Raw genomic sequence first — 18,495 nt, 5'->3', positions numbered from 1 at the left:
GTTGCGGAGCACAGGCTCTGGACGCGCAGGCTCAGCGGCCATGGCTCACGAGCCCAGCCACTCCGTGGCATGTGGGATCTTCCCAGACCGGGGCAAGAACCCGTGTCCCCTGCATCGGCAGGTGGACTCTCAACCACTGCGCCACCAGGGAAGCCCAGTGCTTGGTATTTTTAATTTTGGTCTTCCTAAAGGTGTGTAACGGCACGTTATTGTGGTTTTCAGGCATTTCCCTAAGTGTTTAAATTTGATTTAGTCTTCACTAGCAGTGCTTGAACAATTTTGTACATCAGACACTTCAGAAGCACATGGAAAGACTATAAAAATATTAAAGCTGGTGAGCTGCCTATTAAAGACAAAGATGCTAAGACCCAGAGAAGGGAAGGATATGCCTGAAGTCTCAGACCTGTGCTTTTCTAACAGTTCTTTCTAATCACGAGGCATGAGCCAACTATCCAATTCCTGTACCCTCTTTAAACAAGACAAAGCAAAACCACACAAAATAAACTTTAAGCCCCACAAATAACTAATGAAATCCTTTTTGATACTGATTTATAAAGGGCAACCAGAATAATCATTCTGATCACAACACAGAAACAGCATGAGCTAGGTTTCCAAACATTAGATTTCTGAAAAGGTGCCCGTGCCCCGTATAATGGCAAATATTTTGATCTCTAGATCTCAGCAATGCAGAGGTTTCTTAGACACTGTATTAATATGAAAAGGACAAGGGACAAGTGCTTTTTCCCTTCATTTTAGAGTCCACGCTTTCTTTTGCATTTTACCTGGCAGGAGGGCCCCGGTCGTTACCTTGACAGGAAGCCCCTGATAGAGAGGGACATCATTCTTGCAGCTGATCACTGCCTTAATGGTTAAATTCAGTGGGTTTAAGAGAGCCCAAACTAGCAAACACCTCCTCACCATTCTTCCATGGGAGGAAGAACAGTTACTTGACAGGTCTGTGGGAGCAGGAATTGAGCGTGCTCCTGGCTCAGCCCCTCTCAGCACTTCTCCTCAGGATCTGCTTGCCTGCGGGCGGGTGGGGGGGTGACTTCTGGGTGCTCCCCTACATAACACAATAATCAAAGCTGGTGGACGCTGAAGGGCAGTCCTGTGATTGTCCAGCTCTTTCAGAAATAAAGTAGAAAGGATATGCAATCCCTTCCAGCAAGCAGTCTGAAGTCAGCCTTTCAATCTAGCTTTTGTCAGGAAAAAGGCAAACATTTTAAACTCTGTGTAACTCCTAAATCTTTCTATGATTTGCACTCAGGAGGGAAAGATGATGTTATTTATTGGACTCCAGGTATATGTTGCTTCATTAAATACGTGTGTGTGTGTATACACATACATATATATTCACAATATCTAGTAGATGTCATTTGCCACAAGAATAATTACACAGGAAATCCCCTGTCTGAGTAAGAGGAACATAAATAGATACTTACTACATCAGTGTTTTTTAAAAAGTAGAGCCCTTCCTTCAATGAACTCTCATATGGAGAGCCAGTAGATAAAATAAACGAGTGAAAATACTCTGGTTAAAAACGTGCGGGGTTTTCCAGAGCTCCGCCTGCTCTCGTGCTGCCCCCCAATTACTTCCCAGTCTTTTCCTTTCCTCCAACTTCATGGACTCTCTAGAGAATGTGAGAAGACAATAAGGAAAACCCTGCTTTGATAATTAAACATGAAAGAAGTAGCCCAAGTTACTCTGCTACCCTCCTCATGAAGGTCAGGTCTCTTTCTACACACAGGAGATCAAGCCTGAAATCTGGGCCCGTGGAAGGGTGACATGCCAACCTCTACTTTATTTTGGTTTTTTTGAATATTATTTTATTTATTTTTTATACAGCAGGTTCTTATTAGTTACCTATTTTATACATATTAGTGTATATATGTCAATCCCAATCTCCCAATTCATCCCACCACCACCACCACTGCCACTTTCCCCCCTTGGTGCCCATACGTTTGTTCTCTACATCTATGTCTCTGTTTCTGCCCTGAAAACTGGTTCATCTGTACCATTTTTCTAGGTTCCACATATATGCGTTAATATACGATATTTGTTTTTCTCTTTCTGACTTTCTTCACTCTGTATGACAGTCTCCAGATCCATCCACGTCTCCACAAATGACCCAATTTTGTTCCTTTTTATGGCTGAGCAATATTCCATTGTATATATGTGCCACATCTGTTTTATCCATTCTTCTGTCAATGGGCATTTAGGTTGATTCCATGACCTGGCTATTGTAAATAGTGCTGCAATGAACATTGGAGTGCATGTGTCTTTTTGAGTTATGGTTTTCTCTGGGTATATGCCCAGTAGTGGGACTGCTGGGTCATTTGGTAACTCTATTTTGAGTTTTTTAAGGAACCTCCATACTGTTCTCCATAGTGGCTATATCAATTTACATTCCCACCAACAGTGCAAGAGGATTCCCTTTTCTCCACACCTTCTCCAGCATTTGTTTGTAGATTTTCTGATGAAGCCCATTCTAACTGGTGTGAGGTGATACCTCATTGTAGTTTTGATTTGCATTTCTCTAATAATTAGTGATGTTGAGCAGCTCTTCATGTGCTTCTTGGCCATCTGTATGTCTTCTTTGGAGAAATGCCTATTTAGGTCTTCTGCCCATTTTTTGATTGGCCACCCTCTACTTTAAATGAGAGCTGCCGACGACAACAGCAAGCTCTCTCTGGGGTCATTTCACTGCAAGAGCAGGACTAACAGCTCAGCTGAAGAACCCAGGAGAGAGGCCACTGAGGTTACTCCGCTACAGTAACTGCAAGGTCTATTCAGCCACCGTGGCAGATGTGAAGACAATCGCCATATAAAAGCAGCCCCATCCAAAAACACAAGAATTCCAAATTCAGAGACTGTGGGTCACTGAAGTTCTTACCATGCGAAGTTGCATCTGTTCCCAACACATTCCACTCCGCTGGCAGCTTCAGGTGCCTGAACGCCAGGGAAACCTTCTCATCAAGGGAATTCACGTCCGTGGACGGGGGTCCTGACCGATCCAGGAAACGGGTGAAGTTCAGAGCCTGCTGATTTCCAGCACTTGTTGCCAGGAACTGGGCTGCATCGTAGGCCTCGTCCTGGATGAACCTGAAGTCTTCTTCCGCCACCACAAACACAGGCAGGCCCTCTTTGGAAGCACAGAGCAGCACCTTCACCGTCTCACAGCAGTCATGACCTAAGGAAACACACGCAGCAAGGAAAACAGGATTAGAGCCCTCCTCCTGAAAGGAGGACACTGGGGTGGGGGGGGTGTGCTTCTCGACTCTTCCTGCATGACATACAAGCTCCCCTTCCTAAAACAAACCTCTCCTTCCTCCAAGCTCTAACAGCAATCTTCCAAACTTCTTAAAACTCCATTTCCAACTCATTTTTACAATTGCTATTTGCAAATACGAATTGGTTCCCCTACCAAACAGCAAATAACTTTGTATTCCAGCTGCCACCATGCCGGCAGCATAGTGTTTGGTACTAACAGTCTCTGAAAATCTCAATATACACTGAACTACAGCGGTTCAATTTGAACAAATTAAAGAATGAAAGCTGAAGGACCTTGCAAGGCCTAGCGTACAATGGGAAGTCAAACCCCTCCCGAACTGTGCTGGATCTGAAAACCCAACAGGGAAAAAGTCACTCATACAGGTTACATGGCAGGAATTGTACAGATGCCCCAGAACCTGCCTCACATTCACCACGATACAATTGAGCAAATGAGGAAGCACTTAGAAAAGTACAAAACGACTTGATTTTATTTTACTATTATGAAGGAATTCAAGGCCTAGAAAGTAACTTTTGCTCTGAGATACACGTTCTTTCCTGTAACGTAAAGAGAACCTCAATCAAATCACCTAGGTCACCCAGGGATGACACAATGCTGTGGCTAGAAACCTGGTTGAGGAGAAGCAAGCATGCCAGAGACTGCAGTGCCCACTGTCCAGAGGGGCAGAGATCTCACGAGCTGCGACATTGGCAGCAAGCTACGTGCCACCTCAAAGAGCTCTGCTCAAGTAAGATCAGGAAGGTTTAACAGCAGTGTTTCCCGTGGGGAGGCCTTCCTGGAGAATCAGACTTTCTCTGGGTTTTCAGCCTCACAGAACTAAGTATTTCCAAGATATAGAATATTCATCAAAACACGTTTTTCCTCAACTTTCAGGCACTGATCTCAACTAGCTGGAACTATGCTCCTAACATCATCATTTCTTTCATAAGTATCTTTCTGATGAGAAAAAAGAAAAGGAAATGAAGTTGATGCTTCTGTTTAAGTTGCTCCCCCTGGTGCGCTGCCTGATCAACTGCAGGCACCTGAGGCCTGGGCTCCCCTGAGCCCACCGGCACCCACTGACCGCTTCCCAGCAGAGGGGTGAGGACGAGGGTCCCTGAATCTGGCTCTCCAGACCACAGGCACAGCCAACCGAGGCTTCACACTTCACAGAACAGAGTAAGCTTTCTGCTGTCTTTGAAAGAGAAAACAATTATTTTTTTCCACGTGAACAGTGAGAGTAATAATAGATTTTCCACATATACTTTTTCCCCAGGGGCCTCCTTAAGCCTTATTTTGTGACAAAAGAAATTTCTCCCTGCTGTGTAATTTGAGGATGGTAACAAGTATCAATACTTACTAACCAAGAACCTACCACATACCAGGCACCTGACATGTCATTTTCTCTACACAACAAATTTATGAGGTGTGTACTGTCCTCACATTACAGATGAGAAAACTGAGACTTCAAGAAGTAATTTGCCCAAGTTTACACATGTGAAGAAGCAGAATCCATCATTCAAATTCAAGTCTGATGCCAAAGGTCATGGCCTATTATACCATGATGCGAAAGTTTTGTAACACATTGCTTATAGATAAAGAGGGAGGGGTGACAGCTACATCCCTACCTGCGAGGAGCCCAACACTTGGAATGACAGGCCAGTGTGACTACTAAGCAAGAGGAATGGGTTCATGAACCACCGAGATCAGTCTCCACACAAACACATAACTCCACCAAGGTGCTCCCACTGCATTCCCAGTGGAATTCCTTCCATGAAGTCTGTGGGAAAATGAAGCATCCTCTGGCATGCATGCGTGCACACATGTGCATGGCGGTGTGTATACACCCATGTTTGTATTTCAATTCAATAAATATGTTGAATTTATACATCTACTATGTGAAATGAAATTAGAAAAAAGAATCTTAACCTTTCTTTGAAGGGCAGCCAGCCTAATTACATAAGACAACAACATCAGGATAATCAAATCAACTGATTCAGGTAATAAAGGTTTGGGTGTTTTTCTGGCAGAAAGTAGTTCTTCTAAACTGTTCTGTAACATTTAACGACTAAAATCTGGGGAATTCCCTGGCGGTCCAGTGGTTAGGACTCGGTGCTTTCACTGCTGGGGTCCAGGTTCAATCCTTGGTCGGGGAACTAAGATCCCGTGAGCTGTTCGGTGCAGCCAAAAGTAACATGTGGACATCCACCAAGCCTAGCACACTGTAACTAGAAGCTAATCACAGTGAATCTGAGCTCTCCAGAGGTTTATAGTCTATGAGGTGGCAATCAACCAAGCTGCAGATCACTGCAAAATTGGGTGGGTTCTAAAGAAACACATACCATGCGACTCGCCAGAGAGGACCAGTGCATTTCACAGGTGAGCAAAAGGAAGGTGGCAGTCAAGAAGGACCTTTTCGATAGGCATCCTGCTCCCAACTCTCCAACCACAGTGGTTCTTCACTGCAACCCTCAGAACTCAGATGCATAGTCCTATCCTATCCCTCCCTCCCTCTCTATCTATCACTTCTCTAATAATACCTATCTATCTATCTATCTATCTATCTATTTATCTATCACTTCTCTAATAATACCTATCTATCTATCTATCTATTTATCTATCACTTCTCTAATAATACCTATCTATCTATCTATCTATCTATTTATCTATCACTTCTCTAATAATACCTATCTATCTATCTATCTATCTATCTATTTATCTATCACTTCTCTAATAATACCTATCTATCTATCTATCTATCTATTTATCTATCACTTCTCTAATAATTTCTCTGTGCCAGGCACCATCCTCAGTGATTTCCTAGTAACAGTTCATTTAATTCTCATAACAACCCTAGCAGTAGGTACTATTATTATCCCCATTTGCCAGATGAGGAAATCAAGTCACAAAAACGTTAAGTAATTTGTCCAAGGTTATAAAGCTCCTAAGTGGCAGAATTAGAATCTGAACCCAAGTTTCCTTGCTCTCCTGTCTGCCCCTACACCCAAGATTCATGGAGACAACAAGGCTTAAACGGGAAATAAAGGTACCATGGAAAAACTAACAGGAAAGGAAGGAAAACGCTATGCTCAAATCTTGACTATAAGACTCCTAAGTTGCATGACCTCAGATCATCTCTGCTTCTCCAGGCCTCAATTTCTTCATGTACAGAATAAGGGCAGCCTCTGCAGGCTCTATGGTTTCCCCAGCTGTACAAACCCGTGGGTTTTACCAGGCAGGTGGGGAGAGACAAAAACTTAGGAAGAGATTCCAGGAACAAGAAACAGTTTCAAAAACATAAAAATGGAAGCCGAGAGTTAAGTTCAAGGGATAGAATAATTTCTGCAAGAGACAGTTTCAGGAAGATATTAACTAGGCTACATCTAGATGTTTCCTGTGAGGAGAGACCTGGGTTCAAACCTATTTTGTTATTTCCTAAGCTATGTGGCCTGAGGTAAATGACAACTTCTCTAACACTTTAAAATCTGGAGAGTAACCTAATCTCATAAGTCAAGAGCTATAATTTAGAAGACTCCTCTCAAATTCTGTAATACTATCACCCAAAATAACATATACAGGCTCATTTCACTTCCAATCAAACTAGACAGACAGACACAGCAATACATATTTCAGTCAGGATATTACTGTTGACCCTTTAACGAGATAGGTTTGAACTGCCTGGGTCCACTTATATGTGAATTTTTTTCTTCAATACTACATATATGTACTACTATATTTATGATCCATGGTTGGCTGAATCTCCGGATGCAGAACTATGGATACAGAGCGCCAACTAAGTGACTTGAGCATCTGCAGATTTTGGTATCCATGGGGGTCTTGGAACCAATCCCCTTGCAGATACTGACAGATGACTGTACTCTTAAGAATGTTGTGGTTCTCATTCATGAATCTCACCAGTAATTATAGCATTTCCCATTTATTCAGGATTAAGCTCATTTTTAAATTCCTGACAGTCCTTTGAGGTAGATACGAATAAATGTCAATAAAAACTAAACTTACAGGTTTCACAATTCAATGATGAGAATGTGAGTAATGTGGGATCCAAACTGAATTCTACCTTCAAAACTTAAACACACTCTGTCTTAGAAGAGATATTAAACTAACCTACAATAATGACATCCACTGCCCCACCCATCCAGTTATTCTTTCTTACTCGTCTCCTTCCCCAAGCCTGTGCAGAGGTGTCTGAGACACCTGAGAGCTTGAGCCAGAAAGCGAGTCACACCGTCGCTAAAAGTCAACATCATCACTGCTCTGTAAAATCACCTCCTGTATATACACAGGGTCCAGGCCATAGTCCACATCTTTAACTTCATCTCACACTCTCGTGCACAGGCATGCACGTGCGCGCGCACGCGCGCGCACACACACACACACAGCCAAAAGCCATGGTGAAGCAATACCACCTTAACTCAAAACTGGAAAGTGCAGACGTAATACATCTGCACAGAAATCTATCTGAAATTGCTAAAATGACTTTACTTGGCTAGGACGGGGTGGGGAAAACAAAGAGGGAGAAATAGAAGGTGGTTTAGGGGTGTGTATGTCTGTGCACATGTACGCACGCTGTGTGTGCATATGTGCTTAGCAGCATAAGCACGCATAATTCTTTCTGCTGCTTTAACAGAATCTCTTAGAAGGTGGATGGGTGGATGGGCAAACTATCATCTGCTCTATTTATGTAGAACTAAAACAAAACCATGTATTAGAGAAGGTAGAATGTCAGCAAAGGCCATGAAATAGATATCTAGGAGAAGCCATCCAATTGTTAGCTCAATATTTTCCCTTTAGACATGAACTCACAATCTGAAGGAGAAACTATGAATCATCCTAAGTAAAATGTGCCATAAATCTGGAATTTGTTTGGTATGATTATAGGCTTCTTTTTCCAAAGAAAAACTGAGGGTTAAAAGAGGAGTGAAGAACTGAGGGTTTCCTGGCTCAGTCTTTATTAAACTTTCAGTAAATTGGAAGAATTACTACTGAGCTCGAGCAAAGTGCCTCCCCTACCGTCTGGAAAACCACCTCACAAGGCTGGCAGGGCTACTGTCTCACATTCACGTTTTCTATTAGGCTCAAATGGTTCATAAGATTAGTTTTTAATCCCTATGACCTTTCAGATAAAGCACCTAGAAAAAAAAATCAACGTTTTTCAAAAACAAAGGTTATGTAATTTGGACCCATTAATAAAACTGAAGTCACTGCATCTGTACACATAAAATCTCTTACTACCATAAATTAGCTCTAAAGACACAACTGTTTTCAGGGGCCATTAGTCTTATGACTGCCTTTTTACACACAAAATACAAGGTATTAACGATGTCTACATCTTCAGGGCAAAAACATGGGGATGGGAAACTATGTCCAATTCGACATAATAACCACAATTAACTTCTTTTTACGTGAAGACAGAAGCTGCAGCATAAAGAAGAGTAACAAGGTTTTCAGCTGGTTCCATGGTGTTTTTCCTTCCACTCAATTTCCTGGTAACAAAAAAAGAAAATAAAAATCACAAGTCCTTTTAAAAGGGGAAGTTCTGAAAATTTTACTGAGCTTCTTCTAAGGGAAATACCCCCAGAGAATTGAGACAGGGGAAGAAGAAAGATGAACTGTTAAGGAACACGGCCTAAACCTCAATTCCATTTTTTAAAATTGACTTCTGAATATATGCTACAATCAGGTCCGAGTCGATTACAACAGAAGTATGAAGTAAATTTTGAGGTGGGAGAGATGGAACCCTTACTGAGTGAATTGTAAGAGGTACTGAAGTATGCTGACAACTAGCTGTAGAGTCAGAAGATATCAGGTTTAAGTCTCACCTCCACTGCAAACAGGCTGGGTCAACCTGAAAAAGTCACCTGAAGTCTATTTGCTTGCACACAAAAATGGGAACATCACCAACCTTCCAGGTTATTTAAAAAAAAAAAAAATCAGAGATGGCTGTACACAAAGCAGACACCTGGCATAAACAGGCATCTAAACCTGGTACTTATTATCAGTATTAGCTATTAAAATCCTCCTATTCAGGTGACTCAAGGAAAAGAGATGCCTATTACTCTATCAAGAGCTTCTGCATAAGCCCAACACAGCAAATGCTGCCCCTGCCACTGTAGAACTGAAAAAACAAAGGGTAGGAGGAAGAATGTCAAATAACCAACACACAACCAGGAGCATCTAGTTGGGAGACAAAAATTTAACTGCTGATGGTCCTCTTAAAAGCATCTAATCCAAACCTTTTTTAAGCTCACACATCAGGAGGTGTGTGCTCCTGAGGTTGGAGAGCTTTTCCGCAGGCTCCTTATCACTATATGAAGCACCCATACCCATGGAAACGAAACAGTGATACAGATAAACAAAACTGCTGAAGCATGACGCAAGAATTACTTCATTTCCTATTAGGCTAAAAGTGGCACACATCCCATTCAGGCCTTCTCTTTTGAGAATGAAACAATTGGGACTTTGTTTCACCAGCTATCCAAAAAGGAACCCTGAAAGTGCTTGCTGGGCCAACCAAGCCCAGGCCCACTCAGTCATTTCCTACCAGAAGGCTGCATTTGTAGTCAAAGGTAGAAAATATAAAAATCATATCTTTTACTACTTCATTTTGGCATCAAAAGTATTTTAAAATTTGGTGTCTTTTTCTTCCCTTTGAAGTGGCTATACAGGGTTGAAGGAAATTTTCAGTCTTCAGACCCACACTCTAACAGGAATAGGATTATGTGCAGAAGTATGTACCTACTGCTAGTTTTCGGTGGTCTAATGGTAGATGTGCAAATTTGGGATAGGTATCAAAGATCTCTGTATGTATAGGAGTATTTACGCAGCAGAGGGGGGAAAAGAAGGCAGGCACAGGAATCATGTATTGATACATCTGTGGGGAGAAAGGGGCTAATTAACACTAAAAATTTGACGTGCTATAATCCAGCTTATTACTCTAAGGCAGTGCTTTTCAACCTTTTACTCATTGTCATTCCCCAAGGAGACTTTTTAAACATTTCTCTCTATTTGCCACACCCATCCTATGAAACTTTAATACCACAGACATACCATATATTTGTATATGTGTATCTGTGCTCTATATATAAAGAGTTAAGTTTTTTTAACCCCCCTAAGAACCAATTCTCACCCCCCTGGGGGGATACAGGCCCCAGTGTAATGTGTGTGCTCCATTCTAGTGCTGTGTTCATAGTTCCAAGTATCCACACAGGCATTAATTACAACAGGACAGTAGACAGCAGATACACTTCCCTTCAACTAGTCCTCAGTTTGTTTTTCCAGGATAGCCACTATATATACTGACTAGCACTGGGACAGTAACTTAAGCCTTTTAAAATATAAAATCATGTCTGTCTAGAGACAGCCTTGTAGTAGGAGTATTTTAGGATAGTATTTTAGGATAACTGACTACTTTGGCAGAGAGAGAGGGCACCAGGATTCTCTGATTGTGCCAGTTAAAAGCGAACTTCTTTTCAAATGTGTTATTCAATTTGGCAACCTCTGGACGTCCGCTGCTAGAAACAGAGTCTTGGTTCACAAGAACTGAGAGACACACGACTGCAGGACTACTTGTTGAGACCTGGGCTGTAAGCACTGTTTTTTTTTTTTTCTTTTTTCTTTTTTTTTTTTTGCGGTATGCAGGCCTCTCACTGTTGTGGCCTCTCCCGTTGTGGAGCACAGGCTCCTGACGCGCAGGCTCAGTGGCCATGGCTCATGGGCCCAGCTGCTCCGTGGCATGTGGGATCTTCCCGGACCAGGGCACGAACCCGTGTCCCCTGCATCGGCAGGCGTACTCTCAACCACTTGCGCCACCAGAGAAGCCCAAGCACTGGTTTTTAATTAAGCCACAAAAGACTTATGATCATGGTAAATGTACTTTTTTCTTTCTCTTTAATAACAAATCTACTTTATATAGTACCTTCCCTTTGATTAAGTGAGAAAGAATAGAAAGATATGAAAGAACGGAGTCAAATTCTGCATCAGTGAATGTTTGCAGTTTTCCTGTCAAACAAGTACCCTTGCTGTGAAGTCTAAAAGTAAGTAAGAGACATGCTGAAAAAAAAAAGATTTCATTTTATGATAGATTCTGCACCAAAGCCTTTCACAAAAGTAGTATGAGCATCCACTAAACATCCTGTCTCATTTTCCATTCTGCAATTACTGTCTGCTTGGTCTAAATTCACATTTAAGTAATAAAAATGAATCCATGACAGTACGTCATATCCCCCAAGAATTACCTTCCAAGGATACTCAGATTTCTTTATATTACTTACCAGTCCTATAGTCTTTTAAAGAAAATATCTTGGCTTCATCCCTCAAGGAAAACCACTGTTTTGTTAAAATGGGATTTGGGGTTGGATTTGTTTTATATGAAGAGAAAGAATGGAGATATTTTATTTTCATTTATTGCAAACGCAACACCTTTTGCCTGTAGAGATGTATTTTCATCTCAGGATGTATTTCACAGCAAATTATATTCTTAAACCAGCCAATTCATAGGTATTTTGAATGTGGTATTTTATTATAACACTTGTTTGTCTTTGTTTAGTGTTCATTAGCACAAAGATAGTTTATTTTCAAAAGAGAGGACATTATTTCCTAAGTCTTCAATATATTTTTATTATAAATTACTATATTCAATATGTTAAAAATAACATGTGCACTTTTAAAACATTCAAACAATTTAAAGGCAGATAAAGCCTCCAAAGGCTCCAACTAACTGTCCCCTAAGATGCTACTACTCTTAACATAATTTCATTTTTAAAGAAGGAGGATTGTATCACGTCTACAGCCTTTCTGTAGTGTTAAGGCAAGAGAAGATCACTTTACAAAGACTTTACAATTGCTTTATAACTAAACATACATACACAATTCATTGTAAGCTTCTCATCAGAAAACAAGCAAAAGAGTGAGAAAATATGAAAAAAGGAAAAAAAATGGACTGTAATCTCAGTATCTGAAGTCAAAGAGGTTTTTTTCCAGGAGACTATCAAGAAATGTCTCATCTCCCTACCCCCCAAATCATAAAAGGTTACAGACTAACATCAAGGAGTAGCTGTCTGTGAAGGTCAATCAATCATCTGGTTTTAGTGAAAACTAAAATAGTACAAAACACTGACAGTGAAACACGCAGAGAACTCAAAGAAAAATCAGAGCCAGCAATCTGGATGAAACATGACATTAAAAGCAAGATCAAGACACAATGCTCTTTTTCTTCCCATTGTCAGCAAAATGGCTAGGACCTGAGGAGCTAGCCCCACACAGGAGCAGAAAGGGCGCAGGTACATCCCTCCCGCAGCTGCTGCAAACAGACCATGCACGTTTACCCAGTAACTGGGATGCACAAAGCAATACAGACTTTCCACGAAGAATCTTGACTAATCTGACACTGCCCTCCACAGACAGGAAATATGAGGCTATCAATATGGCTAACTGATGCACAGAAATCATCAGAGGTAGCTCTGGAAAGAGAACAAAGACCCCGACCCAAGCCAAGAATTCAACTCAAGAAGCCAGTCTCCTCTTGCAGTTTTCAAAAGAAAGGATGTGTGTGTGTGTGTACACATGCACACACGTATGCACAACCTTTCTAGAAGGGTGCTTCTGAGAACCAGGATGAGTTTCAACACGGTAGAAACTCGGTCCCATCAAGTGGTAGGAATTCACAGAAAAAGTCTTCTTAGCATATACCGGTGAACATAACAGACACAAATCTTTGCCCTCAGGAACGTGACACTGCAGTAGAGGCAAGTAGAAAATAAATAATATATATAATGTGTCTGAAGTTGATAAGTGCAGTGGAGAAAAGTAAAGCAGGGAAGGGGAACAGGGAGCGTGGAGAGGAGGCAGTTGTATATTTTTATAAGGTGGACAGTAAAGGCCTTACTGAGAAGGTGATATCTGAGTAAAGACCTCAAGGAAAGTACAGAACAAGTCAAAGAAATCTCCCAAAGCAGATTTAAGGCAGTTTAATTCTAGACGAAAATATTAACTCCATGATATATAAACAAGCAATTCAAAACTAACTTAACCCCCTAAAGTCTCCCTATCTCTACCCATCCCTCCAAAACAATTACTGGGCCAATCTGGACAGCAGCTGAAGAAGACAAGTGAACAGAAAAATGACACGTGTGACGACCAGAGCAGCAAGATGCACTCAGGAATCTCCTTTGTTTCAACAGTTAACAGAGGTTCTACTTCACCAAGGAGGGAGGCTCACTGGGACCCGTGCACATATCGAAGTCTCACATGCTGCCTTACTCTTTGTTCAGTCTACTGTACAAGAGGGCCTTTCAGGGACTCTAATCCTTTGTCACCTCTGTTGTGATGAGGGGCCTCAGGCAGCAGGCTGACTGAATTCAGGTGGGTAGCAGAACATTCAGGCCAATTGGGGGCAAGGGGACAAGTTGTAAGAATATGGTAAATAAAACGTAAGGTAGATAGATAGTGGGAAGCAGCCGCATAGCACAGGGAGATCAGCTTGGTGCTTTGTGACCGCCTGGAGGGGTGCGATAGGGAGGGTAGGAGGGAGGGAGACACAAGAGGGAAAGGATGTGGGAACAGATGTATATATATGACTGATTCACTTTGTTATAAAGCAGAAACTAATAAAAAAAAAAAAAAGACAGTTTGGGAAGTAGTAGGTCAAAAAAAAAAAAAAAGAAAACACCTGCTGGAGTAAAGGGGAGAGGGAATAGTCATAGCAATAGACAGTGTGATATGTATAAATAGTGATAAAGCAAAAATGGTAAAGTGGTAAACTGGCAAATCTAGGTGAAAAGTACATGCAAATTTGTGGTCCTATTCTTTCAATATGTACTTAGGTTTGAAAAATTACAAAATAAAAAATTGGAAGAAAAAAAAGAATATGGTAAATAGCTAAGATCATAATTTGAGGGGAGGAGAGCTGATTAGTGAAAAATTAGGAGAAACCAGGTACTGTGATTCCAGGCCCCAAGGAAATGGGTCAGGAAGGATTACTAAGGATTCAGATCAAATTAGGGGGAAAGAGCAGAATACAATGCCCATTCTGGTTGGCTGGAGTCAACAGGTCTAGGGCACTCAGAGTCAGTCAGTACCAAAGGACACCCAGAGACGGGTGGGGCTGGAAAAGAGGGGGGCCTGAAACAGACTGAAGAAGTGTTAGACCAAAGGCAAGAGAAGAAATGGGAACTAAAGTTCCAAAACAGTAGGCTGGGGACAGTATACAAGGATGTGGTACAAACCTAGAGCTCTTGGCTGTCATATAATACCGTGGGTCTGTGAACCCGAGGAGAGTAACTGATTGCAGTCCACACTTATTTAAGTACCTCGTCACTGAAGGTATACGAGCCACCAGGCACATCCCTCTCCATCAGGAGGCTGGACTCTGTTGGTACCTGTGACTGAGGACGGCAGTGAGGGCACAGGGCTATGTCCTTGTAATAGCCGGCCTTCCTCGAACATTCTCCTTATGTCTACTTGCACGCTTTCTCGCTCTCTCTCTATATATACGCACACACAAACATATACACATACACACACACACACAAACTTAAACTGCTAAAACATTTCTAAATCAGGAAAAGAATAAGTCTATAAAAATTACCTCCATTCCCTTCCTAATAAGAGCCCAGTCAGGGACTGACTGATTCTACCTAGCTGAGGGTCTGTTTCTCACAATCACCTACACATAAGAAATGTTTAGCAGTGGTGACACTGGATGGCACCTGCTGGAGCAGACGTCAAGTTCCAGATCAGTCTCTCTGACGTGATATACTTCACAGGAAACAAGACTAGAGCTTTAAGTTACAAAGAAGGATACTTAATACTCTTTAGGGAAAAAAATCAGTATCTATCCTGAACTCCTAGCTAAATTTCCTATCCCTAAAAGTTTGGGGGGAATATACACAGAAATTGCCAAGAATCTTTAAATCCTGTATTTTCAAAATCACTTTTGTCGAGTAGGAGGATAAATACAGCTTTCAACTGTCATAATCTCAGTTCTTGAATGTGGTTTAACTTCCAGGATCTGGTAGGCATCAGACATGAAGATAATGTATGGAAAATAGCACAGCAGCAACCAAAAACTGACAATCTGATCTAACACCAGCAAGACCAGATACTGAAAGTGCTTGATAAACTAATACTTTTTTTATACCATCTATTTCAACAAAGTGGAATCAGAGTTACATAAAATCACTGGTTACAGGAAATGTTTCAATAAGAACTAAATCCATTTTATTCTCTAAAGGCAAATGGTTCAACTGTCAACTGTCAACATTTTTAGGGGTTCCCCCTAAATGTGCCCTCTGTTGTATTCTGATGAAAATTAACCAATTATTAACTTTGAAGCAAGGTCAATTAAAGAAAGAAGAAGCTTATTTCCAAACATGCATCAATACACCTTCAGATACCTGGGGTCGGTCAAAAGACAGTCAAACTTATCAGCTGCTTCTGGTGGAAATAGCAATGACTTAATGACTTTATAAAGAATTTTTAAAAGTAAACATTTTCCTTTTAATTCTGTTAAATGGATAAATGCAATAATGATTAAGTATTCATTTCACCATGAACTATAATCTGTTAATTTGGGGAAGCTTTGGCTTTTACGGAAGATTTTTAGTCTTTCCCTCATGAACACTGAGGAATGTGTTACTAATTGTATTTTACCTTTGCTTTTGCCACAATGATATTCAGAATAAAATATGCAGTCACACCATAGTAACCACATGAACTTTTAACTTTCAAATGTGTTTTAGTTTTCTTCCACATTCCAATAAATATTTTTGCTGATCTTAATTATTACTGTCTTTCAATTTATGACACCATTTTATTTCAATTATTTCTAGTTAGGCTCGGATTTTTGTGCAACAAGCAAGAAATAAAATACTTTAAAGTGTATTTAAAACAAAGATCTAACAATAGTTCTATCACCCTGATTACTCTATACCAGAACACAGAATAAATAAAGGCTAGTAAAGATTCCACTCAAATACTTACCAGGAGCAATGGTCTCCAGCGTATCAGAACTGACCTTCCGAGTACTTGTACAGTGATGCAGGGTGGAACCCGAAAATACCATGTAAAACACTACATCATCCTCAACTTTGTCCTCTTCAGCGAGCAGTACAGTAACAACACAATCGCCCTAGGAAAAGGGAAGAGAGAGCAAGTTTGCATTAGTAAGTTTCCTCTTGAGAGCTTATCTTTAGAAAACATCAAATTTAAGGGGAAATCAAATGTTATCATCTAAACTGCCCATTCTAGTGAGTTTATACAAATATAAACACTGATTGAGCCCCTATGTGCCAGGAAGTATTCTAGGCATTGAGAATACAAAACAATCTGAAAATAAGATCTCTGTCCTCTTTAAGCTTACATTTTAGTGGAGATGGTTAGACAAATAAGTAAACCAACAAGATAATGGTACATTCACTTGGGGAAAAAAAAATTTTAAAGAATGTAAAATAGCTCCCTAAAAAAGCTCTGTAAAAATTCCAGGAAAATCTAAAAATAAGGCAGAGAGGATGGAGGAAGTATATTAAACAGTTACATCCTTATACTCAGAATGCCCCTTAACCTCTGTGTTCCATTTGCAGCAATAACTCTCTAAACTCTACATCCCACAGAATCACTGCCAAGTCCACCCATTCTCCATCAAACATGGAGAGCCTCTAACAGAGCTGGCCTGGAAGTGGTAGAGTGCAAAGAGCTTGGGCTCCAGACAAATCTGGGTTTAAATTCCATCTACAAAGACTTTACTTAAATCCTCTAAGTCTCAGGTTCCTTGACTATATAAATGGAGATAATACCTTTTCTTCTTACAGCTAATATGTGAGAATTCTTGAAGCACATTCACCACTCAGCCTAGGATAATATTTTTAATCTATGAGGATGGGAGGGGCGCTTTTCCAACAATTTGTGTTTCCTGACCATCTGGAATCGCTACTCTTCTTTATCCACCCCTCCCTTAAGCCCACGGAATCAGACATAAATCTTGTGCCAGTAACTCTGCCCGTGACTCTGCAACTATTTAGAAGTTAAGACATCTTCGTCCTTTATTTGCAAATATTCTTCTAGCAATTTTTATACATTTTTTTTAATTGAGGTCACTGGCTAAATTAAATTTATTCTATGAAATACATTCCTAATTACCATTCTCCCAATCATAAACGTTATATAATTCATGTGGTAACCATAAACAAAAGATTTTAAAGCACTGAGGTTTAGTACTGTGTAAACCTTAATGATGCATGGAAAATCCAATTTAGAGAAAGTCAGGCCATTTTAACATTAAATAGGGGAGAGAATTCCCATTACTTAAAACATTTTTTTCCTTTCCACTTTAGCAGTAATAAAGCCTATTAGAGAACCATGGCCCCCTGTGGCCACAACTTAATGGCCAGCAGCAGAAAGGAGCAGCAGGCAGTGTTTCACTAAATAATGAAAACCAAAAATCATGAAGTCAAACTTGGGATCAAGTCTAGTAACAGAAATGCTCCAGCAGGTTGATTCTGAAGACCAAATTCAAAGTATTTCCTATAGCCCTGAGTGTCTCTTTCTTATTTTTCCCCAGTACTCTGTGTAGTGCCCTGTATACGGCAGGGGTTCCAATCTGTTGTAAGAAATCAGAATGAACTACAAATAAGCTGTAACTTACTAGGGCTGCTGAACTGGAAAGCTCCAAAGCACCCTAACACAGGAATAGCACAGTTGGTACAACAGAATTATCACTGACTTCAGACACTATTTAGAATTATACTTTTGGACTTGTATATAAGTCCCTATCTTGGGGACTGTATTAATAGTACTGAAATTACCTTTATGTACTTATTAATAAGTACAAAAATATATATTATATCCACTTAGATTTCTAACCTGGAAATCTAAGAATAGATCTTCCTTTTCTAGATCAAGGATTCTCTCTCTACATTAGACCTACCATCTTGCTGAGAGACTCTCCATGCCCCAAGATATTAGTTGTGTCTGGGGCCTTCCTTTAACTGGGGACAGTAACTTGATTTGGGGAAAAAAATGAAATCGGGAAGAGAAGAGCATCTGAGGGATGGGAGAGAGTGACTTCCAGTGTGGGGCAAACAAGGCCTTGGAAACAGGGAAGATGTTAGGTGGAGATTAGAGGAATGAGATAGGGAGTTTTGTGGGAGGAATGTTAGAAGAAGGGATAGCACTGATCTCTTAGATAGCAAGACAGTGTCAGTCATGA

At 40.7% G+C, this 18,495-nt stretch overlaps 1 protein-coding gene across 9 annotated transcripts in view; it reads right to left on the bottom strand.

Moving 5' to 3' along the window:
• Nucleotides 1-18,495, bottom strand: part of LOC308614814 (A-kinase anchor protein 13-like) — a 360,148-nt gene that overhangs the window by 215,366 nt on the left and 126,287 nt on the right. For all 9 annotated transcript variants that reach the window (XM_081229549.1, XM_081229552.1, XM_081229551.1 and 6 more), the window contains exons 3-4: nucleotides 16,272-16,419; nucleotides 2,895-3,191 (exon numbers count right to left, since the gene is read on the bottom strand). In XM_081229549.1, the coding sequence (XP_081085675.1) occupies nucleotides 2,895-3,191; nucleotides 16,272-16,419 (445 nt within the window). The remainder of the gene's footprint in view (nucleotides 1-2,894; nucleotides 3,192-16,271; nucleotides 16,420-18,495) is intronic.

This window comes from Mesoplodon bidens (genome assembly GCF_964165515.1).
Source record: "Mesoplodon bidens genome assembly, chromosome: 3".
Taxonomy (NCBI): Eukaryota; Metazoa; Chordata; class Mammalia; order Artiodactyla; family Ziphiidae; genus Mesoplodon; species Mesoplodon bidens.
This window is presented reverse-complemented; position numbering and strand designations above follow the sequence as displayed.